This window comes from Medicago sativa, chromosome 2, assembly GCF_051527215.1.
Source record: "Medicago sativa cultivar Bolivia chromosome 2, Bolivia_mono, whole genome shotgun sequence".
NCBI lineage: Eukaryota > Viridiplantae > Streptophyta > Magnoliopsida > Fabales > Fabaceae > Medicago > Medicago sativa.
The window spans coordinates 35,801,273-35,817,284 of record NC_140750.1 but is presented as its reverse complement, the minus strand read 5'-3'; the positions used below and the strand labels follow the sequence as shown (position 1 = coordinate 35,817,284).

Genomic DNA, 16,012 nt, shown 5'->3' with positions numbered 1-16,012 from the left:
CATATATTATAAAATTCATTTTACACACTCAAGAATCACATTTTTTTTTCTTTTATTCACAAAACTCACATGCAACAAGAAAATATAAATCTCCACTCATTTGCTTGGACTAGGGATGGCCAAGCGGGACATCCTGCGCCGTTTAGGCCTGCCCCGTCTAAGCCGGCTTAAAACGGGACAAGCCATGCCGGATCAAATTAGGTGATCGAGTCCAAAATCTCACCACACTCCATCTAATGGTGGACAAACGAGTTAGCAGGCTAGTCCGACGAACAAAAAACTTTGTTTTGTAGAGAGAAAAAACAACTTTTTTTAATGAATTTTTTTTCATAACTTAATTGTAAGAAAAAATTGTGTTGCTTTTATCATAAAAAAATATAAAAGAATATGCATAGAATAAATTAGTGGTAGAAACAGGATAATTAATAAATTGTCGAACTCAACATGATAATTAACAACAACATAAGGAAAATCGGCCAACATAAAACAAATCTGCAACATTAAAATAAATCCAACAACCAAAATAAATCCAAAATGATAAAATAAGTCTAAAAAAAGGAAACGACTTATGCAGGCCGTCCCGCACCTGCCCCGTTTTTTCAATGAGTTAAGCGGAACGAGTCAACTATAGGAAGCGAGTTCAAAACTTCGATTCAACCAACAAAAAATAGCAGGTTAAACGGGTCGACCCGGTGGGTTGGACCCGTTTTTCCACGCTTGGACCACCTAACAATCTTGTTAGAGACATCATGATCTTTGTACCTATCTCCTTAAAAAAAAAAAAAATATCATTTCATTTCTCTTTAGAAAACATATTGCTTATGTATGCCCACAAAAGCGCATTAATAACAATACTAATAATGAGAGTACATTGAAATATTCTCTCACCATCGTCGGCACCCTTTTCTTATATTCATTTCATCAACAATAAATATTTATATCTTTTAATGCATCACTTTTCTAAATTAGTACATTACTTTGAAGAATCCGTAGAACTCTTTCTTAATTAATTTCATATATTTAAGACCCAACCAGCTAGACATATATCATATATTAAAATATATTTTATGTGACATTAAATTTTGTGACATAATAACATTTGTCTCTTTTATGATGCATGTGACCCAGCAGTAAAACCTTTACTACCCTTCACCAACATCAAACATGTTGTTGATGCATGAATAAAGAAAGACAAAGATCTTGAGTTTGGTTGATTCTGGAAATGGGTTCTTGGATTCAGATTATGTCTATATACTATTTGGCATGGTTCAGTTTTCTTGTTGTGAACACAGTGAGTGATGAAAGTGGTTATGATGATGTGAAGAAAGGGAATGTTATGATTGATGGTAGTTCTGTGATTGGAAATATTGATGATGATTTTATTTGTGCAACTTTGGATTGGTGGCCTCCTCAGAAATGTGATTATGGTACATGTAGCTGGGGTCTTGCTTCTCTTCTCAATCTGGTATTCTTCCTTTTCCTTTTTCTTTATCTTTTTTATTTGTTCTTGTTTGTCTTGAAATCTTTAAGGTGAGTTCTAGAATGTTTGCTTGGTTTTCTTACATTCTATGAAGCACAGATATGGACACGACATGGACACTGACACGCCGACACATGTAATTACAAGTGTCGGTGTCGTGACGGTGTCGGACACGACATGTGTCGGTGTCGGGATACGACACGTGTTCGACACCGGGACACGCCTAATCCAAGGAGTGTACGTGCTTCATAGCTTACAATTCTTTCTATGTTCTATTCTTTTAATGATGTTTTTTTTGTGTTTTCGAAATGTTGTTTGAGGTTTGAATGCATGTTGGGATCTCCAAGCTAATCTGCAAATAAAAAAATCCATAAAAAGCAACAATGTTCTGATTTTTAAATTAAAATGTCACTATCTACCCATTGTTTGTAGAAAACAAGATTATAATTTGCATACCACACAACAGTGACAGAACAGAATATTAACTTTATTGTTCTTTTACTTAATGATAATAATCCTGTTTTCTGCAGGGTTTATTGAAATTATTTATTAATTAATTAACTTCTTGGTTGAGTTTTTAATTTTGATCTATGAAGCGCGGACACGGACACTGACACGTCGACACTGCTAATAATCTGGGGAAAAAAATCACAAAATTCAGTGTAATTACAAGTGTCGGTGTCATGTCGATGTCGGACACGACACGTGTCCGACACCGGGACACGCCTAACCCGAGGAGTGTCCGTGCTTCATAGGTTTTGATCTTTATTTTCACCATTTAATTTATTGATTAATAGTTTCACTTCATGTCACACTTCAAAATCTTGTGCATTTTTTCAAGGTAGAATTTGTTAAATTACTTTTTTTTTTCATCTCGCGCAGGACCTCAACAACAAGATTTTCTTAAATGCAGTGAAAGGTGAGAGAATTTTTTTTCCATCTCTATTGTTATTGTGATAAAAATGGCATCAATTAAATTTTTTGATTACTTGTACTTGATCATTGCTTGAAAAACTTATCGATGTATCATTTGCTTTCAGCCTTTTCACCATTGAAACTGAGATTAGGTGGCAGTTTGCAAGATGAACTGGTATATGGGACTGATGATTACAACAAACCATGCACTCCTTTTGTTAGAAACACATCTGCAATGTTTGGATTCTCACAAGGGTGCCTTCCAATGCCAAGATGGGATGAACTTAATCATTTCTTCCAAAAATCAGGGTAAAATTTGGTTTTATATGTAGTATGTATGCACTCGCGTGAGCGCAGGCATGCGCGTGAGTGTTTTGTGACTAATGGATTCGCCTTCTGGACTTGTAAACTATGCTTTTAACGAGTTAACATTGTTAAACTGTTTATGTTAGGGCTAAGATTATTTTTGGATTGAATGCCCTTTATGGAAAGTCGGTACATAATGGTTATACAGAAGGACCTTGGAACTACACCAATGCCGAATCGTTTATTCAATACACTGTTGGAAAGAACTATGAAATTCATGGATGGGAACTTGGTAAGTTTATAAGCTCACAATATGACTACGATTGAATCGTCTATATCAAATTGAATAAAATTCTTCTTGCCTAAGGCTTGAGTACATTGAGTGAGCTAGCTCCTTTCACTGGCAGGCAATGAATTGAGTGGGGGTGGAGTTGGAACAAGTGTCTCTGTAGATCAATATGCTTCTGATGTTATTGCTTTAAGAGACGTAGTTCACAATGCATATAAAGACGTTGAACCTAAGCCATTAGTCATTGCGCCTGGAGGTTTCTTTGATGCAACGTGGTTTAAGGATTTTATAAGCAAATCTAATAAATCTGTGGATGTGGTCACACACCACATTTATAGCCTTGGACCAGGTACTTTTCGCCGAATTGGCTGATATTCATTACGTGTATCAAAATTATATGAATTGATTACATAGTTTAATGTGCATACAATGTCCGTGTAAAGTAGTTTAACACTGACATCTAATATTAGTCCTCTATTTTCCATGTGGCAAAATAAAGAACTTTTATTAGATGTTTGTGTGAAGCTAATTTACACTGATAGTGTATATCCTTCAAATCATCAATTATTTCTGAAAACTTAATTTGTCTTCTACACAGGAGTTGATACGCACCTTGTGGAAAAAATTCTGAATCCTTCCTATCTTGATAGAGACAAAACTACATTCAAAGGCCTGAAAAATGTTATTGAAAGTACAGGAACCTCAGCAACAGCATGGGTTGGTGAGTCAGGAGGGGCTTATAACAGTGGCCATCATCTTGTATCCGATGCATTTGTGTATAGTTTCTGGTTAGTGCTGACTACCCTTGATCCTTGATTTAGACTCATTTAGGGGTTGCTTAGAAAATGTAACACCGACACTTTAGATTGAAGGCATGTCGGTGTTCGACACTTGTTGGTATCTAACGCCAATACATGTGGTTACATTCAATTGCTTTCATTTTTAAAATTATTATCGGTGTTGTTTCCAGTGTCGGTGTCTGTGCTACATATCTTAGAACTATTTTTTGCTAATGTCATTGTATGATTGTATCATTAACAGGTATTTGGATCAACTCGGTATGTCTGCTTCTTATGACACTAAAACTTATTGCAGACAGAGTTTGATAGGAGGAAACTATGGTTTACTCAATACCACCAATTTCCTTCCCAATCCAGACTACTATAGGTATTAAATGTTGAATTTAACAGTCTTATTTTCTTTGCTCAAATCATGAGATGTAAAATATCATAAGTTTTGCAATTTAAACTTACTTTTTTCATTTCACAACTACCTTGCTAAAGAATGAGAAACATTATTATGGACTGTTCCGACCTCAAGTCTGCTACACCACTTTTTCAATGTGTTAGTTCATTTTGGGTCTTGTGTAAGCTGTCACGGTTTTGTCCGTAGTTAATAGGCACCTTGGAGGGTAGATTAGCGTGGGTGTTTATAAACTACCCTTAGCATTGATTCTCATCATATCACGGAACAGTAGCCCACTGTCAAGGCTAAGGGGCTAAAGGACCTTTCAGCTAGCATGTGTGAATTAGACATTTGATTCCCACAGACGGCGCTAATGTTCCATGTGTGAGAGGAAGGTCCAACTGTTTGTGTCGGAAAAGCAATATAGAGTATTCGAGGTCGGAACATGGACTATCTTTGTTCAGCATTTGTATATTATTTTTCTTGATCTTATATGAACTCTTAATATATGTGTCATGTTTGGTTGATTAATTTCTTGACATACAACTTTGTCTACCTTGGAAAATTCCCTATTTCAAATGGATCCATCCATAGTATTTTCATGGTAACATTTTTGTGGTAATGTGACTAAATTTCATATTTGCAGTGCTCTTCTTTGGCACCGACTCATGGGAAGCGGTGTACTATCAACTACCTTCTCAGGAACAAACAAGATACGAGCTTACGCGCACTGCGCAAAACAATCTGTGAGTGAATTTTTGATATCCCTATGAATATCAAGTGAATGATGTATACTAACCTTGAGATCGAAACTAATATGCTTGATCTTACAGAGAGGAATCACCATACTATTGATCAACCTGGACAACAACACAACCGTCGAAGCGACATTTGGCGATAGTAAGAGTTCCTTACATAGAAAGATGCCTTACAATTCAAAAATAATGAAACTACCTCTTCAAAGTTCAATTGAAAAATCAAGAGAAGAGTACCATCTAACTCCACAGGGTGGAAATATACATAGCCAAGTCATGTTACTGAATGGAAATGTTTTAAGTGTAAACTCAGATGGTGATATTCCTCCTTTGAAGCCTCTATATGTAAGCTCATCAAAGCCAATAAGGATTGCTCCTTTCTCCATTGTATTTTCTCATATACCTGATGCTGTTGTTCTGGCTTGCGGCTAGCAATGTTGCACTAGGTGAAACCGAAAATTGGTGTTACTTGGTGATTGATAAAATTCATATTGATTTACAATTTATTGTTAATGAACAGAATGACAATTTTTTTGTTTGTTGAGAAATAGGATTTTGATTTTTTTTTTTTGCTTCCCTGTGGTTATTAATTGAATGCATTATGATGAGAAAAGCAAATTGAAAGTGACAAATTCAATCTATTGTCATCCCTTGGTTGTTGTACACCCTGAGTGCATCACTCGATCGATTCATGCTTTGGTGAATTTCGCCATGTATAGGGTTTGATAAATTTCATCTTGTATATAGTCAACACATTAGTGTTTACATTTTTTTTTTTGTAGAAGCCTTAGTGTTTACATATTGACATGAAATAGGAAAAACCGAACAATCATCTTCAAATTTTCTCAAACTCTTCTCATTAGGAAAGTCTATTTTTAGAGTCTCGTGCATCCAACATTGGGTTCCATAACCTTTTTGGACGCACAATCGACTTACATTTTAGTTGAGAAAGAGAACATAGTGAAAGTATGAGAGAGGCGTCCCCTAAATCATCACGGGGAACATTCTTCCTCCCCATCCTTATCCCTGTGGGGTGAAATTCCCCGACTTTGGAACCTCGAACGTACGGGGGATCGCACCGACAAATAACCATTGACATCCCTATCTACGGGTAGTACAATATCATTTAAAAAAACCTTAAAAAAACATATCATTTAAAAAAATGCATCTCAATGTTGGTTATTAAATGTGATTGATAAGAACATTTGTTGACCCGTAGTACAGTTATGAATGTTTAAAGCAATTTTATGTGGCTCCACCCTACCTTTTCACGCTTGTCCTAGCCTTCTCATAGCCATACATATTCTTTGACAACTCGATCCATGTAATCCAATCTCTCGAATGAAGATGAAAGCTTAACAACTTTGCGTTTAGACACACGCATGCGGGTGTGTCTTTGTCCTTTATTTTGGAAATTATCTTGATGTGTTGTTGTCAAGTGGTCCAACAACTAATTTGGGCAGTATCCTTGCCAAACTCATTAAAGTACATATGTATTTTGTTTTGAGATGGTCCATAATATGATCTAAGTGTACTTTTGATCTTCTCCAAATATATAATATAGGTTGCGCAGACGTAATCCATTATAAATAGGGATTGGTGTGAGCTATTGATTGTTTTCCAACTAAAGGGTTAAATATGTTTTTGGTCTCTATAAATATACAAACTTTTTGTTTTAGTCCCTCTAAAATTTTCCTTCAACTTTTAATCCCTATAAAATTTTCAATCACTACATTTGGTCCCTATTTTAAAGTTAATTTTTGTATTTTTTAATGAAATTGTGCAGAAATGTGTAGAACATTGTAAAAATCTTTCCCAAAAAAAATTAGAATTTTTTTAACAAAACAAAAATTTAATATGAATATTTAACCATAAAAAATATAAAAATTCATATTAACTTCATGTTTTGTTAAAAAATTCTAAATTTTTTTTGGGAGAGATTCTTATAATATTATGAATTTTTCCGCAAAATTCTATTCAAAAATATGAATTCTTCATATGAGTTTACTTTAAAATAGGGACTAAAAGTAGTGATTGAAAATTTTATAGGGAATAAAAGTTGAAGGAAAATTTTAGAGGGACTAAAATGAAAAGTTGGTATATTTATAGGGACCAAAAACATATTTAACCCCCAATTAACCCCCAATTAAATGAAGATTTTAAAGTTTTTTTTAAGTTAGTATTTAATTTATTTTCTTGTCGAGTTGTCGAGTTTTTTTTTGGTGGTGTCTGGGTTCGAACCCCGAACCTTATGCATTGTCCTTATCAACTGAGCTAAGCTCACGGGGACTTTTCTTGTCGAGTTTAGTGTTTGATATAGTTATTTTGAATAAATTGTTATTTTGTCATTACTAAATTAATTAGTGTTTATGGTTTTAATTTCTTCATTAATGAAACATTGAGTATAATTTTTATTTTATTTCATTGGTATTGCTAAATAGAAAACACCACTATTGAATTTGTTAAATTATTGATGTTTGATTGGGTGTGAACAAGTGTTCTCAGGACAGTAGTTAAATTATATAAGGAAATACTCCCTCCGTCCCGATATCTACTTTATTTTTGTTCCAAAATGTAAACCTCTTTTCAAATTACTAGATGCATTTATTATTTATTTTTTTTTTCTAAATATACCCCTAACTAGCATGGACACCCGTGCCAAGCACGGGCTAGAATTTCTTCATATTTGAGGGAGAAAATGTTATGATGTATCAAGTGTTTTTTTTTTTTTTGAAGGAAATGTATCAAGTGTTGGTTAAAGTCCAATATTGAATAAAAAAGTGGAGGTTGAACAACAAATAAATCAATAAAACTCATATTTAAGTCTTCAATTTTTCGTTGAAGATGTGGTATCGTTCTCACTTGTGTGGCTTCTCTTTCTGCAACGTGTCGAATCACATCAATGTTGACTCCCTTATAAGGTCCAAAGGCGGTATCATATCCTCGTTCAACATTATGGGGGGGTGGAGGGAGTGCTTCTTGGTGGTGGAACACAGACACGGAGAGTCTCTTAATGGAGAGATGTTAATCTATTATGAGTTAAAATTCGACATTTGATGTAAGAGTAGATGTTGAGAAACATATGAGGGAGATTATCCATATATTTAATGCTTTAGAAATTTGGTTGAAGAAGTGATGTCGATCTCACTTATGTTGTTGCTCTTTGACTTATATGATGATACAATCCAATGTAGGTTTCCATAGAAGTCACAACATTATAATGATTTTTTTTGTTAGTTTTTGGGAGTCATTTGTTTAATTTTTTATCTTAAATTTTAGCTTTAGGATGTCATCCGCTTTCAAGCAATTTTTTATTCAACCTCTATTGTTTTAAATTCCTTCACTTTTGGTTTTTGGTCTGATTTGACAATGGAAAAATGTAGATGTGTTCTGCTACATTGACAAAATACATGTTTATTAGACATTTTAAATTGATGTGACATTTTTTTGAATGAATCTATTACTTTGGTAGCATAATTACATAGTAATTTCCAATTACATCAACAAATTCATAAAATTACAATGTAACTCATTCTATTAATTCTATTAATTATACGGTTACGCCGTTACGGATAAAACACACTCTCCTTAGTTTTTCTTCTTATCATTCCTCTCATGTTCAAATTCTTTTTTATCTTCTTTCTTTTTCTAATTTACTTTCCATTTTCTCATTAAAGAAAGAAACAAAGACACATATCTATGAAATAGCCACCAACTCACATTTTTTACCATGTTTTTCCTCTTATCTTATTTTGCTATCTCATCATATCATAGACACAGAGAATCTCACACTTAGGGAGAGATGGTAATGTGTCATTTGTAAGTAAAACTTCTACATTTGATGCAAGAGTATATATTGAGCAACATATAAATTAAATGATAAATACACCTAATGTCTTAAAGTTTTGGATAAAGATGTGGTATCAATCTCCCTTATGGGGTTTCACTTAGCCAAATGTAATAATTCAAGTCATTATAGGCTCCATCGGAGCTCCAAACATTACGATAAATTGGTATCTTAGTTTTTGGATGTCCATTGCTTAATTTTTTATATTAAATATAAGTTCTTCGAAGTCGTTCATTTTCATGCAATTGCTTTTATTCAACCTCTGTTCTTTCAAATAACTCTATTTTAAACTTTAATCTTGTTTATGGTAGCCTTGGTCCCAATCCCAGATAAAAGGAAATGGTTGTGTTAGCATCTACAACAAACATAAAAAAAAAAAATTAATCTCTATAGCCAACCCCGCTTAGTGGAATAAGGTTTGGTTGTTATTGTACCTTCATGTTTAGTCTTTGGTGGAATCTGACAATGAAAAATACAAATGTTTTATGTTGAGTAGATAAAGTTACATTTTAAAATGATGTGACACTTTTTTAATTGAGTCTATTTTTTTGCTAAAATACTACTCATAAATCTCCAACTCCTTCAACTAACCCATAAAATTATCAATAATTCACTTTATTCCTAATACTTTCATGGACAAAATACAAACTATTTTTTTCCTTATCATTTCTCTCATGTTCAAATTTATTTTTCATATTATTTTTTTTTTCTAAATTTCCTTTCTCTCTTATCATTAAATATAGGAACATAAACCTACATCCATTAAACCACCATCAATCCACCTTTTTTACCATATTGTGTCTATGTCTGGCCTTATTTAGCTATGTCAGCAAATCACAAATGCATCAAGTCTCACGCTTAAGGGAAATAAGTTAATATCTCAATTTTGACTTAAAGTTCCACAGTGGATGCAAGAGTAGATGTTGACAAACATATAAGTGAGATAACCAATATAAGAGTGGATGTTTAAGTTTTATATTAAATTTAAGGTTTTGGATGTCGTTCGCTTTCATGCAATATTTTTTAATTAATCTCTAGTAATTTAAATCCCTTTAATTTTGGTCTTTAGTGGCTTTAATCATGGATAAACTCTTATGTGATTTGTTGAGATAACCAAATACGTGTTTATTAGACACTTTTAAATGTTGTGTCGTTTTTTTAATCGAGCCTAAGTTTTTGGTAAGTTAATTACCAAAAATTTCAACTTCTTCAACATTCCCATAAATTACCAACAAATATGTATATTCTCTAGTATAGACACATGTGTCAAGCACAGTCTAGTATCATTCTCATTTGTGTGGTTGATCTCTTTCAATGGATAAATCCACACCATTGTTGACTACCCCACAAGGTTCAACGATGATATCATATCCTGATTCGACTGTGAGGAAGCATAAGAGGTTCCAAATGGTAGATCCCTGAAGTGGATAGTCTCATACTTGAGGGATATAAGTTAACGTGTCAAGTCTGAGTTAAAGTTTCATATTGGATGTAAGAGTGTATGTTGAGTGACACATAAGTGATATTACTCATATACCTAATGTCTTAAGGTTTACGATGAATATATGGTGTCAAACTCACTTAAGTGGATTCTTTTCGTCTAATGTAATGATCAAATTCAATGTAGCATCCCTCGAAAGTCTCAACATTATGAAGAATTGTATTTTATTTTTTATTTTTTGATGTCTTTGGTGGAAAATGAGAATGGAAAATTGCAAATTCATTCAATTTTGGTTTTTGGTGGCAAATGAGAATGGAAAATTGCAGACGTGTTATGTTGAGTTGAAAAATATACATGTTTGTTAGACATTTAAAATTATGTGAGGTTTTTTTTCATTAGATCTAATTTTTTAGTAAAATAATTACCTAAAAATCTCGTACTCCTTCAACATACCTATAAGATTATTGGCAACTCACATTATTCCCTATACTCTTACAAATAAAACACACAATACTTTTTTTGTTTCCCTTATCTTCTCTCATGTTTAAATTATTTTTTCATATATGTTTATTTTCATTTAATTTTAATTTTTTTCTCACGTTAGAAATAAAAAAACATAAACCTCCCTCCGTGAAACCACCACAAACCAACATGCGTGCCTCCTTTTGACATTCTTTGACTATGTCACGTAATTAGGACACAAAGAGCTTCACATTTGATTATGATAAATATTAATGTGTTAAGTGTGAGTTAAAAATCTATATTGAATGAAAAGCTAATTGAACAACATATACGTGAGATGACTTGTATACCTAATGTCTTAATCTCACTTGTTTAAATCTTCTTGCATGAAAACACAAATAACCCACCTTTCTTAGCATGTTGTGTCTCCGTCTGATCTTATTTGTCTATTTCTTTATAGCACAGACATAATGAGTCTCACACTGAAGGGAGAGATGTTGATGTGTCAAGTATGAGTTAAAGTTCAACGTTAAATTCAAAAGTAGATTTTGAGCAACACATAAGTGAGGTAACCAATATATATGATGTCTTTTATGGTTTTGGGTGAATATGTGGTTTCAATCTCACTTGTGTGGTTAATTTTAATCTAATATAATGATCCAACCCATTAAAAGCTCACTCAGAAGTCCGAAGATTATTATGATTTTTTTTATAGATTTTGTCATGTCATTTTTTTTATTTTATTATAAATTAAATTTAAGTTTTTTCTCATGTTGATCACTTCCGTACCATTTTTTCATTCAACCAATTTTAATTGAAATTCCCTCATTTTTGGTCTTTGGTGGGATTTAATAACGGAAAAACGTTAAGGTGTTATGTTGAGTTCGCAAATTCATGCTTATTAGACATTATTAAATGATGGGTTTGTCCAACATGTGCAAATTTGATAAATTAATTATAAAAAGAAAAATTTAACTCTTTCAATAAACCCATGTAATTGTCAAAAACTTATAAAAAATGTGTTTGACCGAGCAATCACAATTAACATAAACAATTAAATCAAGAACTTCTTTCACTTAAAAATGATGATGACAGATGGTTCGGGTATAAGTAATATTCATTTGTCATGATTAATTTGATATAAAAATTGAGTGTCTAGTTAATTTCAATTTCTCAACTCTAAGGGTTTAGTCTAACAGTAAAAAGATACATTTTAAATTTAGTGACTCTGGTTTAAAGAATTACAACACCATACTTTCTTTTTTGAATAATTATTGACGATACCATCTATAAAAGAATTACTATATGTTCACGTACTTTTTAGAATTAATTAAAGAGTTGTTCTTAAAATCAAATGAACTATTATATTGAGTTTTTTAGAATTTTACAGACATGCATCATGGAAAATAACTACCATATATTTTATTAAACAATCATCCAACTTAAACAATTTACGTTGCCAACATTTATATAATATTTTCAATTTACAATGTAATCCTCTATTATTTAAAACAAATTTCACGGTTACAATTGACATCTATCTTACAACCGGAAAGGTAGTAATTACTATCATGATTATCTCTTACATGCCAAAGAAAAAAACTAAAAAGGCAAAGTTCCAGCAAAAACAATAAAGAAGCAAAAATAAAATACTCTAATTGGATCTCATCTCTACTTTTTTCATTCTCCAAGAATATTATATGTAATTTAGAGATCCAGACCAAACAAAAGAAAATGCAAAATAATCAACACCACAAATTTATATAAATGAAGAAAAATTATTGTGTCTCTATTTTGCCCATTCACACACCACGACCACAATATACCTGAAAATTCAAACAAAAAAATAATGTAAAAATAGGATTAATTTAAAAATTGACAAACAAAAATCTAATTAAATATACATTCAGATGCATACATCATAATCATATATAGAGAGAATTGGTGTGTGTCTCTGTTTACATCATGAATGAATCAGACACGAATTATTCGAAAGACTATGCTCCATGATTCTTTGATGGGGTTGATCACAAAGATGTTAACGGATTTTACTGAAACGACAATTCTCTCCAAGTTTGATTTTTTTTGTTGGTGGTGGCCGGGATTCGAACTCCAAACCTTGCATATATTATGCATTGTCCATACCAACTAAGCTAAGCTCACGAGGACCTCTTCAAGTTTGATGACAATGTAGAAAGGAATATCCAAATATAAATAATGAAAGAAATATACACAATATATGAGTCAAGTATGAGCAAATTACATTTAGAACCAACAAAACATGTGATGCAAAATTGATTATCGTTAAAACATATGATTGACTTACAAATGAAAAGGTGACACATGTTACATTATAACTGGTCTACAAATTAAAATATGACAATATGCTACAATTTCATCGACTTACTTGTTAACAAATATGTGTCATTTATTGTGATCTATGGGAATTCACTTAACTCTGATTGGTTGATAATTAAATCAAATGAGTAATGATTCATTTTAATTAGATGAAAATCAAAACAATGACGCCGATATAAAAATATCGAGTTTGATAACACCGTGAAAAAGGAATATGCATATGTAAATAGTGAAATAAATATATACTATATATAGGGGAAAAATCAACAAATTACATTTAGAACCCACAAAACATATGCAAAACCGGCTATCCCTAAAACATATGATCGACTTAAAAATTAAAATATGACACATGTTACATTATAATTGGTTTAAAGTTTAGAATGCAACGATAGGCTACATTTTCATCGGCTTACTTGTTAACAGACATGTGTCATTGACCACGTGTAATCTACCAATCAACTCCTAAAAACCTATGACAATTCACTTAACTTTGATTGATTGATTTTAATTACAATTGATTGATTTTAATTACAAATGAGTAATACTCACTTTGATTGCTTGAATATCAAAACAATCAAGATGATGTACAAAATTTGTTGCTAAACAAATGTTTTTTTTTTGCCATCCCGCCGGAGGGTCTTCTCCCTTTGCTGCAATCGGATGAATTAGGGACGCTTTATTTAAGGCGTTAGTTTCCTTTTTTCTGTCTCTGTTTGTTTTCTTTTTGTTAGCATTGTAACCAAAAAAAACAAATGTTTTTTTTTTACCTTATATGCCAATTTAATAATGTGTATTTTAATTTCCTTTTATAGCATGAAATGGTTATGGATGCAAGTATCAATTGCATTTAACATTTAGGGTCCGTTTGGTTCGAGAGTTTTGGAGGGGAGGGGAGGGGAGGGGAGATTTTTAATTTGACGTGTTTGGTTCAATTTTTAGAAGGGGAGGGGAGGGGAGGGGAGATGGGCACATTTTATTGCACTGTCAAAATTATCCTTATATTAATTTAAAATCTCAATATTATCCTTGTAACAACATTTATTGTTATTATGTTATATTATCCTTGAAACAACTTTTACTGTTATTAGGTTATAGGATATATTATCTTGTAACAACTTTTATTCCATATTATTAACAATTTTTTCTTGTAACAATTTTTATTCCATGTTATTAACAATTTTTCCTTGTAACAACTTTCATTACTCCTTGTAACAACCCTATTACTAATCCATTATTCCATCGTCTACATCATGTTGTTATCGATTACATCGTTATTGTTTCGTTATTTTATTATCATTATTTAATTAAGTTTAAGGGTAAAACAGTAAAATAATTTTAAAATCCCTCCCCTCCCCTTGTGAACCAAACACACTTTTAATTAAAATATCTTCCCTCCCCTCCCCTCCGTTAAAATTCCTCCCCTCCCCTCCCCTCCCCTCCTAATTCTCGAACCAAACGGACCCTTAGACTCTTAAACTTTTTTTTAAGAGCCGGATTAGAATTAATGATTTTTAGAAATGTGAAGTTGTCAAGTGTACTTGACAATTTATACAATACATTTTTTTAAGGAATTTATACAATACGTTTTTTTTTTTGGCCGAGGTTTGAACTTCGAACCTTACATATATTATGCATTGTCCTTACCAACTGAGCTAAGCTCACGAGGACATACATTTATTGATCAAAAGTATAGATTTAAGATTTTTAAATTTACAAATTTATCCTAAAAGTACAGATGCTGGTTTAAAAATTTTACTCGTTGCAATTTTTATACCCCATTGCAATTTTTACTCTTGACTTTAAGCAATCAATAGCATATATTTAAAATTCCTTCAAAAAAACATATATTTAAAATTGGTAACTCATTAAACTTAATTTACTAATTTCCTTCCTTACTATTAAACAATTTATTAATTTCACACATCATTAAACATGGTTTCCGATTTGAATTGTTTTTTTTTCAACTAAACTAAATTCATAGCCTTTTGTCAAAAAAAAACTAAACTAAATTCATAGTCTTACTTATTTTCTCGTAATATTCCAAAATTAATCAAAATTTAGATAAATATTAATCGAAAAAAGGATGATGAATATTATATAATATTAGCCTTTAATATTGTATAACTTTAGTAGAAAATATAAGATAACGAATTTGTGGAATTATTTGAGTGCCTCACATATTTCTTTTAAAACATTAAAAATTATTGTTTTAGATATCACTCAACCATTTATCGAAATCAAGAAATACACAAACACTAATGACTACTATATTCATATTAATTTTCGTAGCTATAACATAATAGAACTAATATAATTTCTCTGAAAAAACAGAACTGAAATTAAGGTTTTTTTTTTTTTATGAGGTGGTGTAGAATTTAATGCTTAATAGAAAGGAGAAGTGTCAAGTACAGTTTAGAAATTTTTTAATAGAAAGGAAAAGTGTCAAGTGTTATTTCGAAATTTTGAAAGTCATTTGTTTACTTGTTTATTATTATATAGATATAAATTTGTTTACTTGTCATTTGTTTACTTGTTATTTCCAAATTTTGAAAGTCATTTGTTTACTTTTTTAAATTTATATGGAAGAAATAAAATGATAAATCAACTGTGAAATAAATGTAAATATTGATTGGATTATAATAAAACAAAAGGAGAAGAGTTGTAACAACAAAAAAAATATACGTGTAACAAAAAAAAAAACTGAAGTAGAAGAGTTATACAAAGAAAAATCAACCGAAGGTGAATAGAGGGTGATTAGAGCAATATCACGTGGAGAGGAAAAATTATAGAATCGGTCTCATCTTGATATTATACAAAATCATATTATATTATATATAGATCGATATTGATACAAAATTCATCTTGACTCTAAATTACATTGATCAAGTTTAAACCTTCACGTCATAGAATGTATATACATGTTAAGCAGAACTCTGGAAAAAATGTAGCATTAGCGATTAGCAATTAGATA

At 31.6% G+C, this 16,012-nt stretch overlaps 1 protein-coding gene across 1 annotated transcript; it reads left to right on the top strand.

Annotated features, from left to right (window-relative positions):
- The first annotated feature begins 805 nt into the window (after positions 1–805).
- On the top strand, positions 806–5,593 carry LOC146946573 (heparanase-like protein 3). Its single transcript, XM_085744590.1, has 9 exons — positions 806–1,465; positions 2,363–2,399; positions 2,521–2,704; positions 2,848–2,993; positions 3,109–3,339; positions 3,589–3,778; positions 4,032–4,157; positions 4,822–4,921; positions 5,009–5,593. The coding sequence occupies exons 1-9, from the start codon at positions 1,223–1,225 to the stop codon at positions 5,360–5,362; spliced, it is 1,611 nt and encodes a 536-aa protein (XP_085600716.1). The 5' UTR covers positions 806–1,222; the 3' UTR covers positions 5,363–5,593.
- Positions 5,594–16,012: the final 10,419 nt, after the last annotated feature.

What these genes read in the sequence shown, in the direction of transcription:
- LOC146946573 (XM_085744590.1), top strand. Translation starts at nt 1,223, where the DNA reads ATGGGTTCTTGGATTCAGATTATGTCTATATACTATTTGGCATGGTTC. An exon ending in CATTTCTTCCAAAAATCAGG is followed by an intron (nt 2,705 to 2,847) that starts GTAAAATTTGGT and finishes TGTTTATGTTAG; the next exon opens with GGCTAAGATTATTTTTGGAT. An exon ending in CGCACTGCGCAAAACAATCT is followed by an intron (nt 4,922 to 5,008) that starts GTGAGTGAATTT and finishes TTGATCTTACAG; the next exon opens with AGAGGAATCACCATACTATT.